The sequence below is a fragment of the Puma concolor genome, chromosome A2 (genome assembly GCF_028749965.1).
Source record: "Puma concolor isolate L17-30 chromosome A2, mPumCon1.1.hap2, whole genome shotgun sequence".
NCBI classification, from domain to species: Eukaryota; Metazoa; Chordata; class Mammalia; order Carnivora; family Felidae; genus Puma; species Puma concolor.
This window is the reverse complement of record NC_141668.1, coordinates 105,838,543-105,859,584: the sequence shown is the minus strand read 5'-3', so window position 1 is coordinate 105,859,584 and position 21,042 is coordinate 105,838,543. Positions and strand designations below refer to the sequence as shown.

The window sequence follows — 21,042 nt, the reverse complement described above, 5'->3', positions numbered from 1 at the left end:
TTGTCTTTTTTAAAAAGTGTTTTTTTAATTTACTTTTTTTATTTTTTTTATTTTTAATATATGAAATTTATTGTCAAATTGGTTTCCATACAACACCCAATGCTCATCCCAAAAGATGCCCTCTTCAACACCCATCACCCACTCTCCCCTCCCTACCACCCCCCATCAGCCCTCAGTTTGTTCTCAGTTTTTAAGAGTCTCTTATGCTTTGGCTCTCTCCCACTCTAACCTCTTTTTTTTTTTTCCTTCCCCTCCCCCATGGGTTTCTGTCAAGTTTCTCAGGATCCACATAAGAGTGAAAACATATGGTATCTGTCTTAAAAAGTGTTTTGTATTAAATTTTTAAATATGTTCTGGGTAGTGGTCTTTTGTTGGTTATATCCATTACAAATAATTTTCCCATTCTGTAGACTACCTTTTCTCTCTTTGCAGTGTCTTGATAAACAGAAGTACTTAATTTAGTAGAAAAAATTATCAACCATTTAATTAAAGTTAGTGATTTTTGTGTCTCTTTTGGGAAATCACTTAAAAAAAATTTTTTTTAACATTTATTTATTTTTGAGAGACAGAAAAGACAGAGCACAGTGGGGCAGGGGCAGAGAGAGAAGGAGACACAGAATCCAAAGCAGGCTCCAGGCTCCAAGCTGTCAGCCCAGAGCCCGATGCGGGGCTTGAACTCACAAACCGTGAGATCACGACTCAAGTCAAAGTCGGTTGCCCAACTGACTGAACCACCCAGGCGCCCTGCAAAATCATTTTCTGATGCTGAAGACATGATGATATTTCTCTACACTGTATTCTAACATATTTACTATTTTTATGTATTTATGTCTATAACATACCCGGAGGTGATTGTGACTTTTTAAACTGGGTCCAATTTCACTGTTTTTTCTTTATGGCTTGGCATTCCAGTATTACCTCTCTGACACTTTTGTTTTACATATTTAAAACCATGTTATTAAGCACTCATAAATTTAGCAATCTTACATTATTATATCTTGACAGACTTATCCTTTTATCATCATGTAATGCCCCTCTGTGTATCTAGTGAGACTTCTTGCCAATCCTGTTTTGTTAATATCAGCTTTTTTATTATTATTATTTTTCTTGGTTCTTTGATTTAAAATTAAAACAAAGGTTCAGGGTTGCATATCTGAGCAAGATAAATTTTGGAGTCTAAAAGACCTTATTAAAAACAACTGTATCGTTTAATTCACTTTTACTGCATAAAGTACACAGGTACTTTATAAGGTATACTTTATTAATAAAATCATCTCAAGATGTTTAAATACTGTACCAACAACCTAATTATTTCTGACCACTCACAGACACGATATCACTAACAAAGAGCTCCCTGGGAGCTTTGAATGTACAGTAGCAAATCTTATGTTCAGAGAAAGCAACAGAAATTGACAATATTACATAAACAGTTACTGAGCTATACATTCAATCTGCAACAGTCAGTGAAAAATAGTCTGCTTCCCCAGTAGAAGGAAAGTTATCTTATCTGGGTACTGCTTATCATGCTACTATTCAAGCATTTAAAAAAGGTACTGCCACACCAATGCTAATACTCAGGAATCTCAGACCTCCATGTGTATCAGAATCACCTTAAATGCTTATTCCAGAAGGAGATGTCTGCTTCCCATACCTTGATATATTTTTCAGAAAATCTTTAGGTAATTTTGATACACACTGGAGTTTTAAAACCACTGCCAAACTTTAAAGAGGAAGAAAAAGAAGGTGTAGTGGGAAATTATGTCAAAAACCGTTATTTGACATTCAGGTGTTTTTCTGAGGCAATTAAATACGAATAAAATGGAGAAAAATAAAAACAAGATAGAGTTTTACAGAAATAATACAAACTACAGAAATCATCCAGGAAATCAAATTTAAGATTCTGTGTTTTAAAAAAATTATATTAGAAAACAATATAATCTTCTAGCTGGTCTTTGGCTGTATTATCTTTATAATCTATGAAAGTATGAGACATCTAGTATTCACAGACTTAATTAGAATCTTCTTTCTTCAGCATCAAAATGATTGACAAAATCATGACAAAATTAAGCAATGCTAAATATGAAATGAGAGAAGTATTTTACAGTGAAAATTAATTTAAAATGCTAAACGAATTAGAAATGAGAAAGATAACATAGGTAAAAATGTTAAGCCTCCACTAGTTTATAAGCAAGCAATCTTTATCTGTCATCTAGAAGTAAAATCACAGAAGTAAAGTATGACATCCAAAAAAGAAGAAAACACCCGCTGTTCACTTACTCTACTGCTGAGAAAGTAAACGCATTTTTCTCACATTCATGTCCCAATCAATCCTCTTTGTTAAACATAAGCTTGCTGTCTCTTCATTTTGGAAATAAGTTGTTTTACAAAGTACCTCATGTTTTCATTTGCTTCTCTCTAGCATTCCATTTTATACCAAATAGATTTAAGTTCATTTAGTATGCTAATTTTGTCTTGTAACTAATGGCACATTTAATACCGGCTTCCAATTCAAAGGATGAGTTAAATATCTTTTTGGGTAGCATTTGCTCTCTAAAAATTTTGGAGCGATGGCCTCATGTAATATAGACAAAAGTACTGTATGTGATGGTCACATTATACTTAATGAGCTCTGTTTTAAAAAGGCAGCTCAGTCTTACTTCATTCGTGTAACAGAAATGATGACAGCACAAAGGTAATTCTAAATTAAAACATTTATTTACCATATGTTGGCATAAAATGAAATTTAGCAAATCACTAGTTAATAAGTATACTGAGCAATGATAATGATCCCATAAAAATGAAAAAAAAATGTTCTCTCCTCCACTCAAAGATAGGACTCCTGCTGCCACATTAAATTTGTACCCTTCCACTCTGCCCTCTCCAAGCCCAGCTAAACCCAGAGCTCTTCTGACAGCACCCCTCTAGCCCTGGTTATGCAACGTCCCCGCCCACCCCCCCCCCCCCCCCCCCCGCAACCTGATGCTCCTTCAGGACCCTGACTTGGCTAGAACTGCTATCCCTGCATGTTCAAAGTCCTACCTCAAGTCTCACATCAACCCAGAAAGCCATGTCTAATCACATCCTCTGTGACCCAGCCTATCTGTAACTCAGTTTCCTTTATATCATTTCCTTTTCATTCTCTTCCCTATGCCTCTTGTTCCCTAACTGTTCTACGAATGCATTTCCTGTGTCTGTAAACTCTGTGGGCACAGACCCCATGTCTGGGAGAACAAAATAGTATAACAGAGGCAGGAAATACTTCTGAAACTTGTAAGTTTCATTACATACTTCCCATGGGGTCTGTTGTCAGGAATAAAACAATTACTTCAATGAACTTGATCAAACAGGATGATGCCTAACAGACTGAATGTTATAATTGCATGGCAAAATGAGAGAATGTGACAACTGTATTATCCAAAGTTGTATAAATGCAAAAAAATTTTCAGTAGTAAAATTTTTGTGCTTCTCAGAGATTCAACCCTATTATTTCACTTGAAAAAGCTATGCTTAACTATTTCAAAATTCTTGGAATTAATGACATACAAATATTTAAGCTTTTTAGTTTGTCTTAGGTCTTTATAAAGTGAAAATATAAATGCATTTAATAGACAGCTAAACTACCAGGTTCTGGTCTCACTGTTTGGTATTTCCAGGGTTTCTTCACCATTATCTGTGCTCTAAAGTGATATACATAATCACAGATTATCAAAATAGTTACACAGTTGGTATATGTGTTTTATTTGTTAAATCTGTGTCATATTTCCTAAGATAATTTTTCATGTACATTTTGTCAAATTTCATATCCTTAACCAAAAACTCAATCAGAAAAAAAAAAAAAGGAAAAGTATTATCTACCAATTAAGTCAAGCAAAGGAAAAAGAAAATTGAGTGCTCTATTATACTGAAAGGATTTTGATCTAACTTAAGATAGAGAGTAGAAAAGAACAATCAGAGAAGACTGAATGAAAATGGTACTAATTTACTGATGTTGCTATTAGAAAGCCTTTTAAAACTGAAGATTAATTGCCTCATTCAACTTTTGAAAACAGAAATTCAAAGACTCTGAATCCATGAATTAACTTATTCTAAACAGCCTCTATAGAACTCTCTTCTTTAATAAGGAAAAGACAGATGAAAGCCAGATAGCACAGATAGCTCCAGATAGCCGTGGAGCTCCGATCAAAAGTCAGAAAAAAACAACTGATAAGAAAACAATTCATATACTTATTGCAAAAAAGAGAAAGTAAAAATATAGCTAGTCTAAACTGTACAAATGTAAACTCATCAGTAACGGATTCTAAAAAATACATCCTTTGTCTCTTTTTAGGGTAAGTAAATGACTCACACCCATTATCTGTGTGTCCTCCCAGACAACTGCCTAACGCCCCTAACCCTTCTTTGCTAGAATATTAATACAAGGCCCAAGTTAAGCCAGCTTTTTTTTCTTTTGTATCTTCAAGCTCACGTAGTCTTTTCAAACACACTGCTTAAAATCAGCTAAAGATCTAAGTGATAGTAAAAATAAATACTAGGCATTCACTTAGGGTCATGAAAAGAAGGAAGGTTTCATAAATATAAACCATGAAATTATAGTTCATTACATACCACAGCATTCAGGACATTTTGGATGTTTTAGGGTATTCATTCCATACCCTGGAAAGCAGCGATTAATCCATACCATTTGAAGAGTACCTTCAATATAGTATATTTCGGGCAATGGCTCTGCACGTCTGCCTAGAACTTCTACTTGTTGATTAAAAAATCTCTCTATAAGATTTTTAGCCTAAAATTGAAATACAATATGAGAAAATTATTATCAGAAATAAGTTAATTTTAGAACAAATAAGGGTGCTTACATAGAGGCAGTGAAAACAAATTCCTGAGGTCCTTATTTATTCTTGCATTCACAGGATATAAATAACATATAAAAATTTGAAAATGTCACCTATAAACATCAGATTTCCAAATAGACTTCAAATACAGCTACAAAGAAACCATTTGGATATATAACCAGCATTTTGGCCCCTTTGGATTTTGAATAATATATGGATGGGCATATGAGCAAAATCAAAACAGCTCTTTGTGGAGTTGAATATACTCTAAGAAATGTACTCCAACAATTAACGTGCTTTAAAAATGTACTTTAAGAATCTTTAAAAAGCATTCCTTTAAAAAGGAATACCCTCTACTCTTTCCACAAAGAAAAATCAGGTATAAAATCAAGAGGAAATACAGCAAGTGTTAAAATTTCCACTTCTGTGCTCCCAAAATTAAATTAACAAAATAATTAAGGCATCACTGATCTATAATTAATTACCTTTTTGCCTGTAATTATTATTCTGGTGTGAGTCTTAAAATTAACAAGAGGTTTTTATGCTTTTCAGTGTTAAAGCAGGAAGTAGGGGCATGAGTTCAAACCCTCTACAAGCCAGTAAGTTCTCCTCAATTTTACCACTCTAACTGGGAACTTCGAATCAGGTCAGGAGCACAAATGAATGGACTCATGCTGATCTCTAACCACTGAAGGTGTACCTCAACTTACTGACTTCTTCACATTTCTTGCAAATTTTCCTTGCATGAAAATTTATTCTAAATAATTATACCAATGTTTTCAATATACTGCATTTAAGGCAAATATTCTATTCATCAATTACTTACCAGCTTTCTATAGTTTAAATGGTTTGTTTTTGCTTTTGATAAACTTTGGTAAATTTGTTACTGTTTATTTGGTTAAACATAAATTTGGGGTAAGGAAATACTTAAGAATTAATTAGATCTAAATCTGGTATCTGATTAGCCATATTTAAATGCCAGACCATAATTAAAAGTTACAGGAGCACAAACATAATCACTCAGCTTCCTAACACCACCTCTAACTAACTAACTAACTAACTAACTAACTAACTAACTAACTAACTAACTAAATCACTGCAACTAAACATGAGAAAACCTGTTAGGGAGAAAAATGATCAGATAAATTAGATTCCTGTTTCCTATTTTCCCTCTAAAAAGAATAAGGATATATCTCTTATTTGATAAAAAAAAAAAAAAGGCAAAAAATTGTTTGAATCATTAATTAAATTTTTTATACTAAGTATGTTGATGGTTGATGTGGGGTCAATTACTTATACCAAAGGGTGAAACTGACAAATTCTCTGAGTGGGTAAGGATTACAAATTTTAACATAAAACTTTTTGGATCAGTGTGGATGATATAAGAAGAAATTGTAATTATAGAAACCCTCCATAAATTAATCATCTGGTCTAAGATATAAAGAATATACCTGACTGAATAAACACCACACTTCCCAGCCCATGCTACTCCTTCCCTCACCACCCTCAAAAAACTTTAAAGAATGATTAAGCATATACGGAAGGACTATGTTCTACAACGACTGGTCATTAATTACAGGGCTGGAATGAGAAGCCATTACTATCTCAACAATGAACAGCCTGTAAAGTGTATGAACTTTTACAGAGAGAAGTTGAACAGCTTATGTTAAATACCACAGTCTGCTCCACTGACCATGCCAACCAAGTTAGGTAGTGAACAAAAGTGACTGGAAAGGCTGTCCTATCTGCTTAATACATCAAGCATTACATTAGCCCAGAAGGCAGTAACTACTTAACATTATGGTAGTTCTGTAATAGATCACACATGCCATACACTGTATAAGACTAGAGTCCAACTGGAGCTCCAATAACTACTGGGGAGAACTAATATCTTCCAGGTGTTAGGGTATTACACCTGTAAGTTAGAGTCCTCTAGAAACTCTTGGTTAATGCCTACATTTGGAAATCTCTGTGGAAAAATAACTATGGTCATCAATTGGGGATGGAATTAAGAAACAAAAACGGAGACAGAAGCTTAAAGGTGTCTTGGATGTAATGGACAGAGCTGTGAATTTGCACAAAAAAGATCAGAGATACTAGTGCTCAGGGAGCAAGTGAGAGAAAGGACATCCTATCTCACAAGAGAAGGTCCCAATGGAGAACTATAAAAAATGATTAAACAGAAATACAAAGTCGTCTTCGTGACGGGAACACTATAACATGGGTACTGTGTACACATCAGTGAGTTGGGCACAGAACTAGGGGATAAAGCTCAGTCTCAAAGCAGGACCGAAAGCAGGAGGAGGAAAGTACAAGTTTGTGTGAAATCCATGGAAGTTGGAACCCGTTCCTGAGATGCACACTGAATCCCAGCACTTCAGAACAGAAAAGGTTAAATTTGCAAGGTGGAGATGACTTCAACCCTGCAGCAAAGACCAAAGAATCTACTCTTCACTTAGCGATGTCACTGAAGTACTGATTGTTCCAGAGGGATTAAAACTTGCACTGGAACACCAGGCTCTTAAGGAAGAAAGATTAAAGGCAAACTAATTCATGTTTTGAAATTATTGAGATTTAAATGGTCATATTAAGAATTTTTAAAGTAGTATATTACTAATTGAAAAAAGCAAGTTGCAGGCAGTGGGAGTATGGAAAGGACATTTAAAAATACAAGAAACTGGGGCACCTGGGTGGTAAGTTGGCTGAGTATCTAACTTTGGCTCAGGTCATGATCTCATGGTTCACTGGCTCACTGCTGTCAGACTCTCTCTCAGTCAGCGTAGAGCCCGCTTTGGATCCTCTGTCCCCTTCTCTCTGCCCCTCCCCCACACGCACCCTCCCCTCCCCTGAAAAGTACAAGAAACAACTTCCATTTTCAACTATATGGCATCCTAGATATCCTGAAAAATCCTCCTGCTAAAAATCACCTAACTGAATATATTTCAACAATGAGAGAAAATAAAAGGAGGAGGATAGGAAGAGACAGAGAGGGAGGCCAAAAATGAGGAAAAAACTACAAATGTAATAGTAGCTAGATTCCTGATTCATTTCATGCCAGTCTGAGTATTCTAGAATGTTTTAACTTACCAGCCTAAAGACATAGGGGAAAAAGTCTTAAACCTGTTTAAAAAAAAAAAAAAAAAAGACTCTGTAAAAAACTGAGCCAAGAAAAACATTCAATCACAAAAGGGAATCAACAAGAAAGCTTCTTTATCAAAGCTGAGGGAGGAAGGGTGTTGGAAGGGGACTATGGAGTGGAGGGTTGGGGAAAGCAAAAACTCCTCTGGGAATTCCTACACAATGGTTTGCTTTCAAGTGGGTTTGGGTTTTTATTGCATTTTCTATGTGGTATAAGATCCCCAAACTAGAAGTTAACATAAAATGTGGCTTTTTTTGAGAACAACCCTGGAGAGTTAGGCAGAAGCAAACCCAGAAATCCTGCAGAAGCATACCCACAACTTAGGCAAAGGGACTATCTACCAATAAAGGCTGATAAACATGACTTCAGCAAACAGAACTATAAGGAAAAGGATGAAATGAGAAGCAAAAGAATAAACAGCAAACCGCCAAATTAGAACATCGAGAAAGTCACACAACAGAATTTCAGTTACCTAAGACACAAAAATGATATACAGTATGTTTAAAATACATAAAGACACAAAAGTGATATGAAAACATGAAAAAGGAAATTTATACCATAAAACAAGGTAAAGTACATTTGTAAAACAACCTCCCTAAACTACAAATGATAAATGGCTTGCAAACTGGAGTGAAATTAAAAACTCAATGGACAGACTGAACATCAGAATAGGCCCAGTGGGAGGCAAAATAATGTAACACAATAAATATCTGAGATTACTCAATACAGAACATAAAAAAGAAAAAAGTAGGACAGTAGCAGAAATATGGAGAAATCAATGAGATCATCTAAAACATATTAAAAATAGAAGTTCTAGAGAAATAAATGGGGCAAAAAGGTAATTTTCAAAGTTATTCCAGCAGAAACATTCCAGAAAGGACGACAGCAATGAATCCTCAGATCTCAATGGAAAAATAAATTCTGGAAGAAAAATATGACATGAGAAGGATGGACTGAGATGCAAGAAGGAAAAGTTAACAAGGAAATGGATAAAACTGTGGATCTATCTACATAGACATTGAAATTTTGAAACAATATTAATAATAATAAAAAAAAACTTCTAAAAGAACTAAAATACTGTTGAAAAAAACTCATAAAAATGATCAGGTCATCAGAGTTATAGGTCTTTATGTCCCTTGTACTTTTTTGGAAACTAAAATAAGTAACTTTTGGTTCTGCTATCAAGAATACATCTTAAAATTTGAAGGAAACCCACAAAAAGAGTAAGAAAAGAATGTATAACATCCAAATAACAGAGGAAAGATAAAGTTTAATCAATCCAAAAAATATATATAGGGAAGGAACAAAATCTGAAGAATAGAAAACCAGTGTAACTGGTATGTAGTGGAATGATAGAAACCAATCCACATAAAGCAGTCGTTTTATTTGAAAATAATAAGGCAATGGACAAGGCAGGATATGAAACAGAATTATTTCTTTTTACAAGGCACAAGGCACAATCAACCAAAAGAAAGCAGAATCAAAGGGAAAATGTTATAAAGAATACATGGAAGCACCCCCCCCCCATAGAAGGGTGTTGTATTTAAATCCAAATGTAATTAAATTAAATGTAACTGGTCTAAATATTCCAATTAAAAAGCAGAGATTGTTAATTGGACTTAAAAGATTGTTAACTAGATTGTTAATTTGGACCCCCAAAAGAAAGACATCAATAAGATGGCAGAACAGGAGGTCCCAGTTTTCACCTTACACAGAAACACTGTTTGGACAGTAATCCGTGGGTGAAAACATTTTGTAAGACCTCTTCAATATATACTAGAAATGTTCCAGCATCCCCATGGACCACAAAACCCAAGATCGGATACACTGAAAATGGTTGGAAGAACAGTTTCACTTTGACTACATCACTGCTCCCCTGGGCCAGCAAAACTCAAAACCTGGAAAGATCCTTCTGGCCCACAACTTATCCCACGGGGGAGAGACAGTGCCATGTGAAGGTCTGGCTTCCCAGCCTTATGGAGCACTGTCCATGAGGCCTGCTCCTGGAGGTCTACTTCTCTGTCTGCACCCAGAACTCAGGGGAAATCAGCAAGGCTGAAAGATCTAGGGAAAGCCAAGAACAAAGAAAAGGGATGGAGTCTCATGGGAATGAGCCAGGACACCATGAACTCCAACAGATGGCACGCAGAGCTAAGCAACCAGAGTGAAACTGAGTAACAAGTTTAACTCTACAAAATGTGGAGAAGGTATACAAACCTGAAATTCCCTTTCAGGAAAGAGGGAGAGAAATGGCACTCGTACCCATCGGCCAAGAATCTAAGTGGACTGCTTCAGGGAAAAGAGAAAGGTGACCCTTTGGGCAGCTGGCATGACTCCACAGGCTACACAGGGGCAAAATAATCAAAATACTTCCTTCAGTAGGGAGGGAGAAAAGTGGCACCGGCACACAAAGCCCTGGCATTTCAGGCCATCGCCAGAGGGAAAAGGACTGAGTTGCCCTAAACACCTGATATGGTTCTCGGTACCCAGCATGGCTCTATCGGATTGAGGAAGGGAAACAATTCTAATACATTTCCCCCAAGAGACAGAGCTAGGGGAATTCAGCAGGTGCATCCACTGAAAAGGTTTAAGAGATTCCCCTCCCCACCTCACCCCACCAAATCTCTAGTCAGGTCATTCTCTCCTAAAGCAAGACCACAAAGATTGGAGAAAGGGGCAATTTCTTTAAATGTTCAGACACCAGCCAAAGCCACCAGGATCACAAATCATCAGGGAAATATGACACCATAAAGGAACAACAACAACAAAAAAGTTCCAATAGTTGACTACAAAGATATGAAGATCCATGAATTGCCTAACCAAGTATTCAAAATAAATTTAGGGGCGCCTGGGTGGCACAGTCGGTTGGGCGTCCGACTTCAGCCAGGTCACGATCTCGCGGTCCGTGAGTTCGAGCCCTGCATCAGGCTCTGGGCTGATGGCTCAGAGCCTGGAGCCTGCTTCCGATTCTGTGACTCCCTCTCTCTCTGCCCCTCCCCCCTTCATGCTCTGTCTCTCTCTGTCCCAAAAATAAATAAACGTTGAAAAAAAAAAATTCAAAATAAATTTAAAGAAGCTCAGTAAGCTACAAGAAAACACTGAGAAATAACAAACAAAACAGGAAACAATAAACAAATAAAAGTTCAACAAAGAGACAGAAACCATAAAAAAGAACCAAACTGAAATTCTGGTATGAAGAATACAATGACTGAATGGAAAAATTCAAGAGAGAGCTTCAAAGGCAGACTTGATTAAGCAGAGAAAAAAAAAACCCCAAAAACCAAAAACCAAAAAAAAAAAACAAAAAAAACCCAGCAAACTTCACAGACAGATCATTTGAAATTATCCAGTCTAAGAGAAAAGAAAAACAAAGTGAAAAAACCCACAAGACTCATTTGACATCATCAACTAAATCAATATATGCATCATGGAGGTCCCATAATATAAGAGAAACACAAAGAAATTAGAAACCTAATTTAAAGAAATAAAACCAAAGAACTTCCTAAATCTGGGGAGAGGAACAGACATCCCAGATTCATGAAGCTTAAAGAATCCCAAAAGGGTTGTACTAAGCAGTACTACCAAGGACACCAAGAAACATTATAACTAAAATTGTCAAAGTTCACCAAGACTGAATTATGAAACCAGCTGGAGAAAAGCAACCAGTCAAAAAAGGGGCACCCCCACCACCTTAGGATATCAGTGGATTTCTCAACAGAAACCGTGCAGGCAGAAAAGTGTGTAATAATATATTCAAAGTTCAGGAAGAAAAAGAAACTGCCAACAATACCAAAAATACCATACCCATCAAAACTGCCCTTTAATAATGAAGGAGAGGAGACCTTTCAAACTGAAGGAGTTTGACACCACCAGAAGCCCCAGAACCTCAGGGAGAGCACTGCCTTGCAAGAAGTGTTAGAGGGAGTTCATCAAGACGAAGTAAGACGATGTTAGACTGCAACATAAAGAGAATGAAAAGTGTAAATCTCGCTGGTAAAGGTAAATATATATGCAAATACAGAATAATGGAATACTGTAAGGGTGACACACACATCATACTTAAAGCTAGTAAAAATGTTAAAGACGTAAGTATTAACAATAAATGCAACTACAAAAATCTGTTCATGGATGTACAATACAAAAGGTGTAAACTGTGACCCCAATAACAAAGTGTCAGGGGAGGGGACAAAAATATAGAGTTTTCATATGCAATTACGTTATCCACTAAAACAGACTGTTATAAATGTAAGATTTATATACAAGCTTCATGATAACGACAAAGGAAATATCTCAAGCAAAGAATCAAAGCATATCAGTACAAAAAATTCATCAAAAAACAGAGGAAGACAGCAACAGAGGAAGAGAGTAACGAACTATACAGCAGACCAAAAACAATGAACAAACTGGAAATAGTAAACCCCCACCTAACAATAATTACTTTAAATATAAACAGATTAATCCCCCTCATCAAAAAGCACAGAGTGGCTTTGTGGATAAAACAAGATGCAACTAACTCTACGCTGTGTACAAGAAAGTGACTTTATATTTAAGGGGATTCACACACTGAAAGTGGAGGATAAAAAGAGATATGCAGATGAAAACCAGACAGCAAGGATGCTGTTTTTACACCTGGGAAAAAAATCCCCTTCACATAATAAAAAACTATCATAAAAGACAAAGAACGTCATGCATTATGTAATGATTAAAAAGTCAATTCAAAGGGACAATGTAATAATTATAAATATATATGCACCAAACACATACATTTATATAAACATATAAAGCAAATACTGACAGGACTGAAGAAAAAACATGACATCAACACATAATATTAGAAGACTTCATACTCCAATTTCAATAACGGGTAGAATATTTAGACACACAATCAATAAGGAACCATCAGACTTGGACAACACTATACACCAAACAGATTTAACAGATATATTAAACATTCCATAAACACTCATGTTTTCAGACATTATTCACAAGAGCCAAAAAGTGAAAGTAACCTGTATGTCTATCAATGGATGAATGGATAAACAAAATTTGGCATAAATGTACAATGGAATGTTAGCCTTTAAAAGGAAGAAAATTCTAAGACATGGTAAAATATGGATGAATCTTGAGAACATTATGCTAAGTGAAATAAGCCAATCACAAAAATTACTATACTACTGAAATTATATGCAATATATAGAAGAGTCAAACTCAAAGGAACAGAAAGTTGAATGGTAGCTGCCAGGACCTGGAGAAGGGGAAATGGGGAGTTAACACGCCTGACCAGCAACTGGCGCTGGTGGAAATGCTACACAGAAAACCCGCAAGACCAGAAAAAGATATAAACAATGCTATCACCCAACATGATATAATCAACTACATACAAAAAAAAACCACCCAACAAGAATACACTTTCTTTTCCAAGTACTCACACAACATTTACCAAGATAGATCATGTTCTGAACCATCTAACAAAGCTCAACAAATTTAAAAGTACTGAAATCAGTGACATCCTTTGGGTAAATAACCAGTAGTGTGATTGCTGGATTACAGGGTAGTTCTTTTTTTGACTTTTTGAGGAACCTCCACGTTGTTTTCCAGAGTGGCTGCACCAGTTTCCATTCCCACCAACAGCACAAGAGGAGTCCCCTTTCTCCACAGCCTTGCCAACATTTGTTGTTTCTTGTGTTGTCCATTTTCGCCATTCTGACAGGTATGACATGGTATCTCACTGTGGTTTTGATTTGCATTTCCCTGATAATGAGTGATACTGAGCATCTTTTCATGTGTCTGTTGGCCATCTCTTCTTTGGAAAAATGTCTTTTCTTGTCTTCTGCCCATTTTCAATTGGATTATTTGTTGTTTGCGTGTTGAGTTTGAGAAGTTCTTTATATATTTTGGATACTAACCTTTTATCAGATATGTCATTTGCAAATATTTTCTCCCATTCTGTAGGTTGCCTTTTAATTTTGTTGCCTGCTTCCTTCACTGTGCAGAAGCTTTTTATTTTGATGCAATCCCAACAGTTTATCTTTGCTTTGTTTCCCTTGCCTCAGGAGACATAGCTAGTAATAAGTTGCTACAGCCTATGTCAGAGAAACTACTGCTTGTGTAGAATTATTATGGCTTCAGGTCTCACATTTAGGTCTTTCATCCATTTGGATTTTATTTCTGTGTAAGGTGTAAGAAAGTGGTCCAGTTTCAGTCTTTTGCATGATCCTGACCAGTTTTCCCAATGCCACTGGTTGAAGAAATTTGTCTTTTTCCCATTGGGATATTCTTTCCTGCTTTGTCAAAGATTAATTGACCATATAGTTGTGGGTCCACTTTTGGGTTTCTATTCTGTTCCACTGATCTATTTTTGTGACAGTACCATACTGTTCTGATCACTACAGCTTTGTAATGTAACTTGAAGTCTGGAATTGTGATGCCTCCAACTTTGCTTTGCTTTTTCAAGATTGCTTTGGCTATTCAGGGTCTTTGTGGTTCCACACAAATTTCAGGATTAACTGTTCTAGCTCTATGAAAAACGCTTGTGGTATTTTGAAAGGGATTACATTAAATGTGTAGACTGCTTTGGGTAGTATGGACATTTTCACAATGCTTGTTCTTCCAGTCCATGAGCATGGAATGTTTTTCCATTTCTTTGTGTCTTCTTCAATGTCTTTCACCAGTGTTTTATAGTTTTCAGAGTATAGATCTTTTACCTCTTTGATTAGGTCTATTCCTAGGAACTTTATGGTTTTTGGTGCAATTGTAAGTGGAACCGATTCCTTGATTTCTCTTTCTGCTGCTTTATCATCGGTGTATAGAAATGTTAAAATATTTCTGCACATTCATTTTGTACCTTGCGACTTTACTGAATTCGTGTTATCAATTCTAACAATTTTTTGGAGGAGTCTTTTAGCTTTTCTATATAGAGTATCATGTCATCTGCAAACAGTGAAAGGATAAAAAAAATACTGATTCGAAGGGGATATACGCACTCCAATGTTTATGGCACCATTATCTACCATAGCCAAATTATAGGAAGAGCCCAAATGTTCATCGACTGAAGAATGGATAAAGACATGGTATATTTATAGAATGGAATATTACTCAGACACAAAAAAGAATGAAATCTTGCCATTTACAACAATGTGTATGGAGCTAGAAAGTATTATGCTAAGCAAAATCAGTCAGAAAGACAAATATTCTATGATTTCACTCACTTGAAAGTTTTAAGAAACAAAACAAATGAACACAGGGGGGAAACAGAGAGGGAGGCAAAGTAGGAAACAGACTATTAACCATGAAGAACAAGCTGCTGGTCACCAGAGGGAAGGGAAGTAGGGAAATGGGGGAAACAGGGAATGGGGATTAAGGACAGCACCTGTGATGAGCACTGGGTGATGTAGGAGAGTGATGAACCACTAAATTCTGCACCTGAAACTGATTATCACACTGTGTGTTAACTGGAATTTAAATAAAAACTTGGAGAAATAAAATAAAATCAATGACATGTCAAAATACATGAGACAGAGCTACAGCCAAGCTGAAATGGAGATCTACAGCATGAACCTTTCTATGAGACAAGACAAAGGAACAGAAGTAACCTGTCTCAAGAAGCTACAAGACAGGGGTGCCTGGGTGGCTCAGTCGGTTAAGCGTCCGACTTCGGCTCAGGTCATGATCTCGCAGTCCGTGGGTTCGAGCCCCGCATCAGGCTCTGTGCTGACAGCTCAGAGCCTGGAGCCTGTTTCAGATTCTGTGTCTCCCTCTTTCTCTGACCCTCCCCTGTTCATGCTCTCTCTCTCTGTCTCAAAAATAAATAAATGTTAAAAAAAATTAAAAAAAAAAAAGAAGCTACAAGACAAGTAAGACAAGGAAGGAGGCAAACAGAAGAAAGGAAATAATAAGGTGGAAGCAAAATTTAATGAAATTGAAAACAGGAAAACGATAAAGTCAACATCACAAAAAGCTGATTCTTCATAAAGATCAATAAAATTAATAAAGGTCTAATGTGAGTGACAAAAATAAGAGAAGACCCAATGGAAATGTCCGCAATGAAATGGAGAGTATCACTAAGAGACATTAAAGGTCAATAACAGAAAATTCCACACAACTCTATGCTCAAGCGAAGGACAACTGAGAAATGGATTAATTCTTCACACACCACAAACTATAAAAATTCAACTATAATAAAAACAATGATCTGAACAGTTCTGTAACTAGTAAAGGAACTAAACATGTAAGAAAAAGCTCCCTAAATGTTAATATCCAGGTTTCATAAAATTCCAACAAATATTTCAAAAATTAATGCTGAATTTAAAAAATCTCTTCTAGGGGCGCCTGGATGGCTCAGTGGGTTAAGCATCCAACTTTGGCTCAGGTCATGATCTCACGGTTCGTGGGTTCAAGCTCCACATTGGGCTCTGTGCTGACAGCTCAGAGCCTGGAGCCTGCTTTGGATTCCATGTCTCCCTCTCTCTGCCCCTCCCCCACTTGCAGTCTGCCTCTCTCTTTCTCAAAAATAAATAAACATTAAAAAATAAATTAAAGGAGGGGTACCTGGGTGGCTCAGTCAGTTAAGGATCTGACTTCAGCTCAGGTCATGATATCATGGTTCATGAGTTCGAGCCCCGCATCAGGCTCTGTGCTGACAGTTCAGAGCCTGGAGCCTGCTTAGGATTCTGTGCCTCTGTCTCTCTCTGCCCCCTCCCCCACTCATGCTCTGTATCTCTCTCTGTCTCTTTCTCTCTGAAAAGTAAACAAACACTAAACAAAAAATTAATTAATTAAAGGAAAACTATGGACTAATATCTCTCATGAACTTACATGCAAAAATTCTGAATATTAAACTAAATCCAACATGACCATGTGTGATTTATTTCATATATACAAGGTTGCTTCAATATTCTAAAACCAATCAATGTAATCCACAAGTAAAAGAAGAGAAATCATATGATCATAACAATTAATTAACTCAGAAAAGTCTTGGACAACATCCAATACCTACTGTTAATAAAAATTTTACCAAAGTAAGATTACAGGGGCACGGTCTCAAAATCATTTACAAAAAGCATCTACAAAACACCTATAAGAAACATCGTACTTCATGCTGAAAGAATGGATGTTTTCTCCATAAGCTCAGAAAAAGGAATCTACTCTCACTACTTATATTCAAACTCATAAAGCACTGGATGCTTTGGCTACTTCAAGAAGTCAAAAAAATCAATATGGAGGCAAATGCACAGACTGGAAAGGAAAAAAATGAAACTGGAGATGACATGATCGTCAGCAAAGGAAATCTCAAGGAATATAAAATACTCCACAATACAAAAGACCTAAAACTAAAATGCAAGTTCAGCAAGGACCTCAGAAACAAGATCAACACACACTGATAAAAATGCATTACTAGGCATAAACGGTGAACATAAGGAAACTAAAATTAAAACGCAGTATTTCCTTTTTTTTTTTTAAGTTTCTTTGAGAGAGAAAGAGAGAGAGGGAGGGAGAGCAGGCATGTATGTGCTCGTGAACAGGAGAGGGGCAGAGAGAGAGGGGAGAGAGCATCCAGAGCAGGCTCCACGCTGTCAGCACAGAGCCCAATGTGGGGCTCAGTCCCAAGAACTGTGGGATCATGACCTGAGCCAATGTCAAGAACTGGAGACTCAACCAACTGAGCCACCCAGGCACCCCAAGACACAGTTCATGCTAGCAGGTTATGTATGCTAAAAATTACAGGAAGATGATTTAAAAAATTAAAGAAGACTTAAAAAGATATAGAGACAGCACGTTCATGGATTAGAAGAACGAACATAGTGTTAAGTTATTCCCAAACTTCTACAAAGGTGGGTTTGGCTCCGAGACCACTACAGTAAAGTGAATATCACAATAAAATGAGTCAAATGAAGTTTTTGTTTTCCCTGGGCATACACAGAAAAAACTGTACTTTCACAATACTGTAGTTTATTAAGTGTGCAATAGCTTTCTGTCTAAAAAAACAATGTACGTACCTTAATTAAAAATCACTTTTTGGCTAAGAAACACTAGCCTTCATCTGAACTATCAGGAAGTCGTACTTTCTGCTGGTGGAGGGTCCTGCCTCGATGCTGGCGGCTGCTGACTGATCAGGGTGGCGGCTGAAGGATGCGGTGGCCGTGGCAATGTCTTAAAATCAGACAACGATGAACTCTGCTACAGCAACTGACTCTTGCTTTCACAAATGACTTCTCTACAGCATGTGATGCTGTTTGATGGCATTTTACCCACATAATTTCCTTCAAAATTGGAATCAATCCTCTCAAACGCGGCCGCCACTGCTTTACCTGCCAGGTTGATGGAATGTTCTAATTCCTTTATTGTCATTCCCACAATCTTCACAGCATCTTCACCAGCTGTGGCTTCCATCTCAAGAAACCACTTTTTTCCTCCTCCCTGAGAAGCAACTCCTTATCTGTTCAACTTGTATCATGAGACGCAGCAATTTGGTCTTCAGGCTCTACTTCTGATTCCAGTTCTCTTGCTGTTTCTGCAGCGGCTTCTTCCCCTAAGTCTGGAAACTTCAATTTGTAAAAAAAAAAAAACACAAAACAAAACAAAACAAAAAAACCAAAAAAAGCCAAAAAAACAACGCAGTATCTGTGAAGTGCAATAAAGCAAAGCCAACACAACAAGGTGCCCCTGGGCAGGACTGATCAGCAGAATTCCTACAAGAATCCCAAAGGTTTTTGCAGACATACACAAACTCATTGTAAAATGTATTTAATGGAGCACGAATATTAAAATAGTGAAAGCAATCCTGAAAAGACAGGAATACAATGCGATGAATAACTGCCTGTCATTAAGGCTGTCTTGGCTGAGACAGTGAGGTATTGAGGGAGGCATAAACACAAAGACAGGAAAATAATAAAGAACCCAGAAAGAGGGCCACACAAATACTCTCAGCTATGGTTTAACAAAGGTACTAAAGCTATTCAGTGGATAAAAGACAGCATTTTTAACAAATGAGGAAGAAATGCAATACCCAGGGGCAAAACAGTAACAACAAAAATAGCCTTGCCCTAAATCTCATGTATAAAGCAAAAGCTAACTGAAAATGACCACAGATACCAATGGAAAATGTACAAAAATTTAAAAAGGGAGGAAAATCTTCAGAATGTAGGACTATGCAGAGTTCCTATATTTGACCCAAAAAAGCACAACCCATAAAAGGAACAATTGATACACCTGAACTCATAAAAATGATACACTTTTTTCCTTAAAAACCCATGTGAAGAGGAAGAAAGGAGAAGCTAAAATCTAGGAGAAAATATTTACAAACAACCTCTCAGAAAAAGACTACATCTAGAATATACAAAGAGCCCTCCTCACTCAACAGTAGAAAAGCAAACAATTCAGGCAGAAAACGAGCATCAGATACTTCATCAAAAAGGAAGTGCAGGTGGCAAATAAGCATAACAAAACCTGATCAACATCATTAGCAACTAGGGAAATGCAAATGCCAACCATCATGGGATACTGCTAAGTAACTTTCATGGGGACAAACTCAACAACAGTTACACAATACCACATGCAGAGTAGAGCACAGAGAAACTGGACCACGCAGACACTGCTGATGGGAAGGGAAAATTAACTGTAATATCACCCACAATTAGTCTTCCGACACGGTAAATTATTTTCACATGAAAACTTGTACACAAAGTTTACAAAAGCTTTAATTTTAACAGTCAAAACTTGGGATCGGTCCAGATGTCCTAGAACAGATTAAAAGCTAAACAAGCTGTATATGTATATGCCCTGTGGGACACTAACTCAATAAAGTAAAGTAAAGTAAAGGAACAGACTACTGATAGATGTACCACCTTGGATGAATCTGTAGGAAATTATGCTGAGGGGAAAAAAAAGTCAACAGCAAAAGGTTACATTCTCCAAGATTCCTTTGTTGTAATTTTTAAAATGATGAAACTTTAGAAAAGGAGGGCAGAATTAAGAATTAATCAACTAATTAAGAATTAACATCACGCATTAAGGAGAGGGGTGGGAGGGGTGAGGAAAGAGGAAGGCGTGGTTATGAAAAAGCAGCACAGGAACCCTTGCAGGACTGAACTATTTGTATCTGGACTATGGTGGTGGATATATGACTCTGCACAAATGATAAAACATCACAGAACTTAACACACAGAAATGAATACAAGTGAACTGGCCAAAGAAGAAGGATGGCAGTGGATTTTACCAATGTCAATACCCCCTCCTGGGAGACTGTTCTCTATTGGTATGGTTGCAAGACGTCACCATTGGGAGAAACTGGGCAAAGTGTACAAGGGATTTCTCTGGAATATTCTCACAGCTCTATTTTACTTAAAACTCTCCTCAATTTTTTCATGCAAAATAAAAAGCTGAAGGAGTTCCTCACCACCAGACTGGCCTTATGAGAAATGTTCAAGGGAGTGCCTTAAGCTAAAGGGAAAGCATGCTAATTAGTAACCAGGAAAACATGTGAAAGTGCACATTTCAAGGTCAATGTACAGTGGAATTCTGAATAATCTAGTGTTAACTGCTTAATCACTTACAAATACTGTATGAAGAACAAAAGACAAATAGTAAAAAAATAACTATGATCATAATAAATACAGTAATTAGTTAACGCACACGCAAGGTAAGGAGATTTAAACAGAGGGGCGCCTGGGTGGCTCTCTTGCTTGAGCATCTGACTCTTGATTTCACTTCAGGTCATGATCTCTCAGTTCATGAGTTCAAGCCCCATGTCGGGCTCTGCATTGGCAGTGTGGAGCCTGCTTGAGATTCTCTCTCTCCTTCCCTCTCTACCACTCCCCTGCTACTTCCCTCTCTCAAAATTAAGTAAACATCAAAAAAAAAAAAAAAGATTTAAATAGAGACATAAAAACGTAAAACACTAAGGGGAGTAAAAATATAGAGAGCTTCAGAATGCATGTGAACCCTTCTCAATTGAAAAAAATTTTTATGTTTATTTTGAGAGAGAGAGAGAGGGCACAAGCAGGGCAGAAGCAGAGAGAGAGGACAGAGAGAGAATCTCAAGCAAGCTCCGGGCTGTCAGTCCAGTGCCCGATG

At 36.9% G+C, this 21,042-nt stretch overlaps 1 protein-coding gene across 3 annotated transcripts in view; it reads right to left on the bottom strand.

Moving 5' to 3' along the window:
• Positions 1-21,042, bottom strand: part of ZPBP (zona pellucida binding protein) — a 118,557-nt gene that overhangs the window by 33,313 nt on the left and 64,202 nt on the right. For all 3 annotated transcript variants that reach the window (XM_086697118.1, XM_086697117.1, XM_086697119.1), the window contains one exon: positions 4,606-4,783. In XM_086697118.1, coding sequence (XP_086553244.1) covers positions 4,606-4,783 — 178 coding nt within the window. The remainder of the gene's footprint in view (positions 1-4,605; positions 4,784-21,042) is intronic.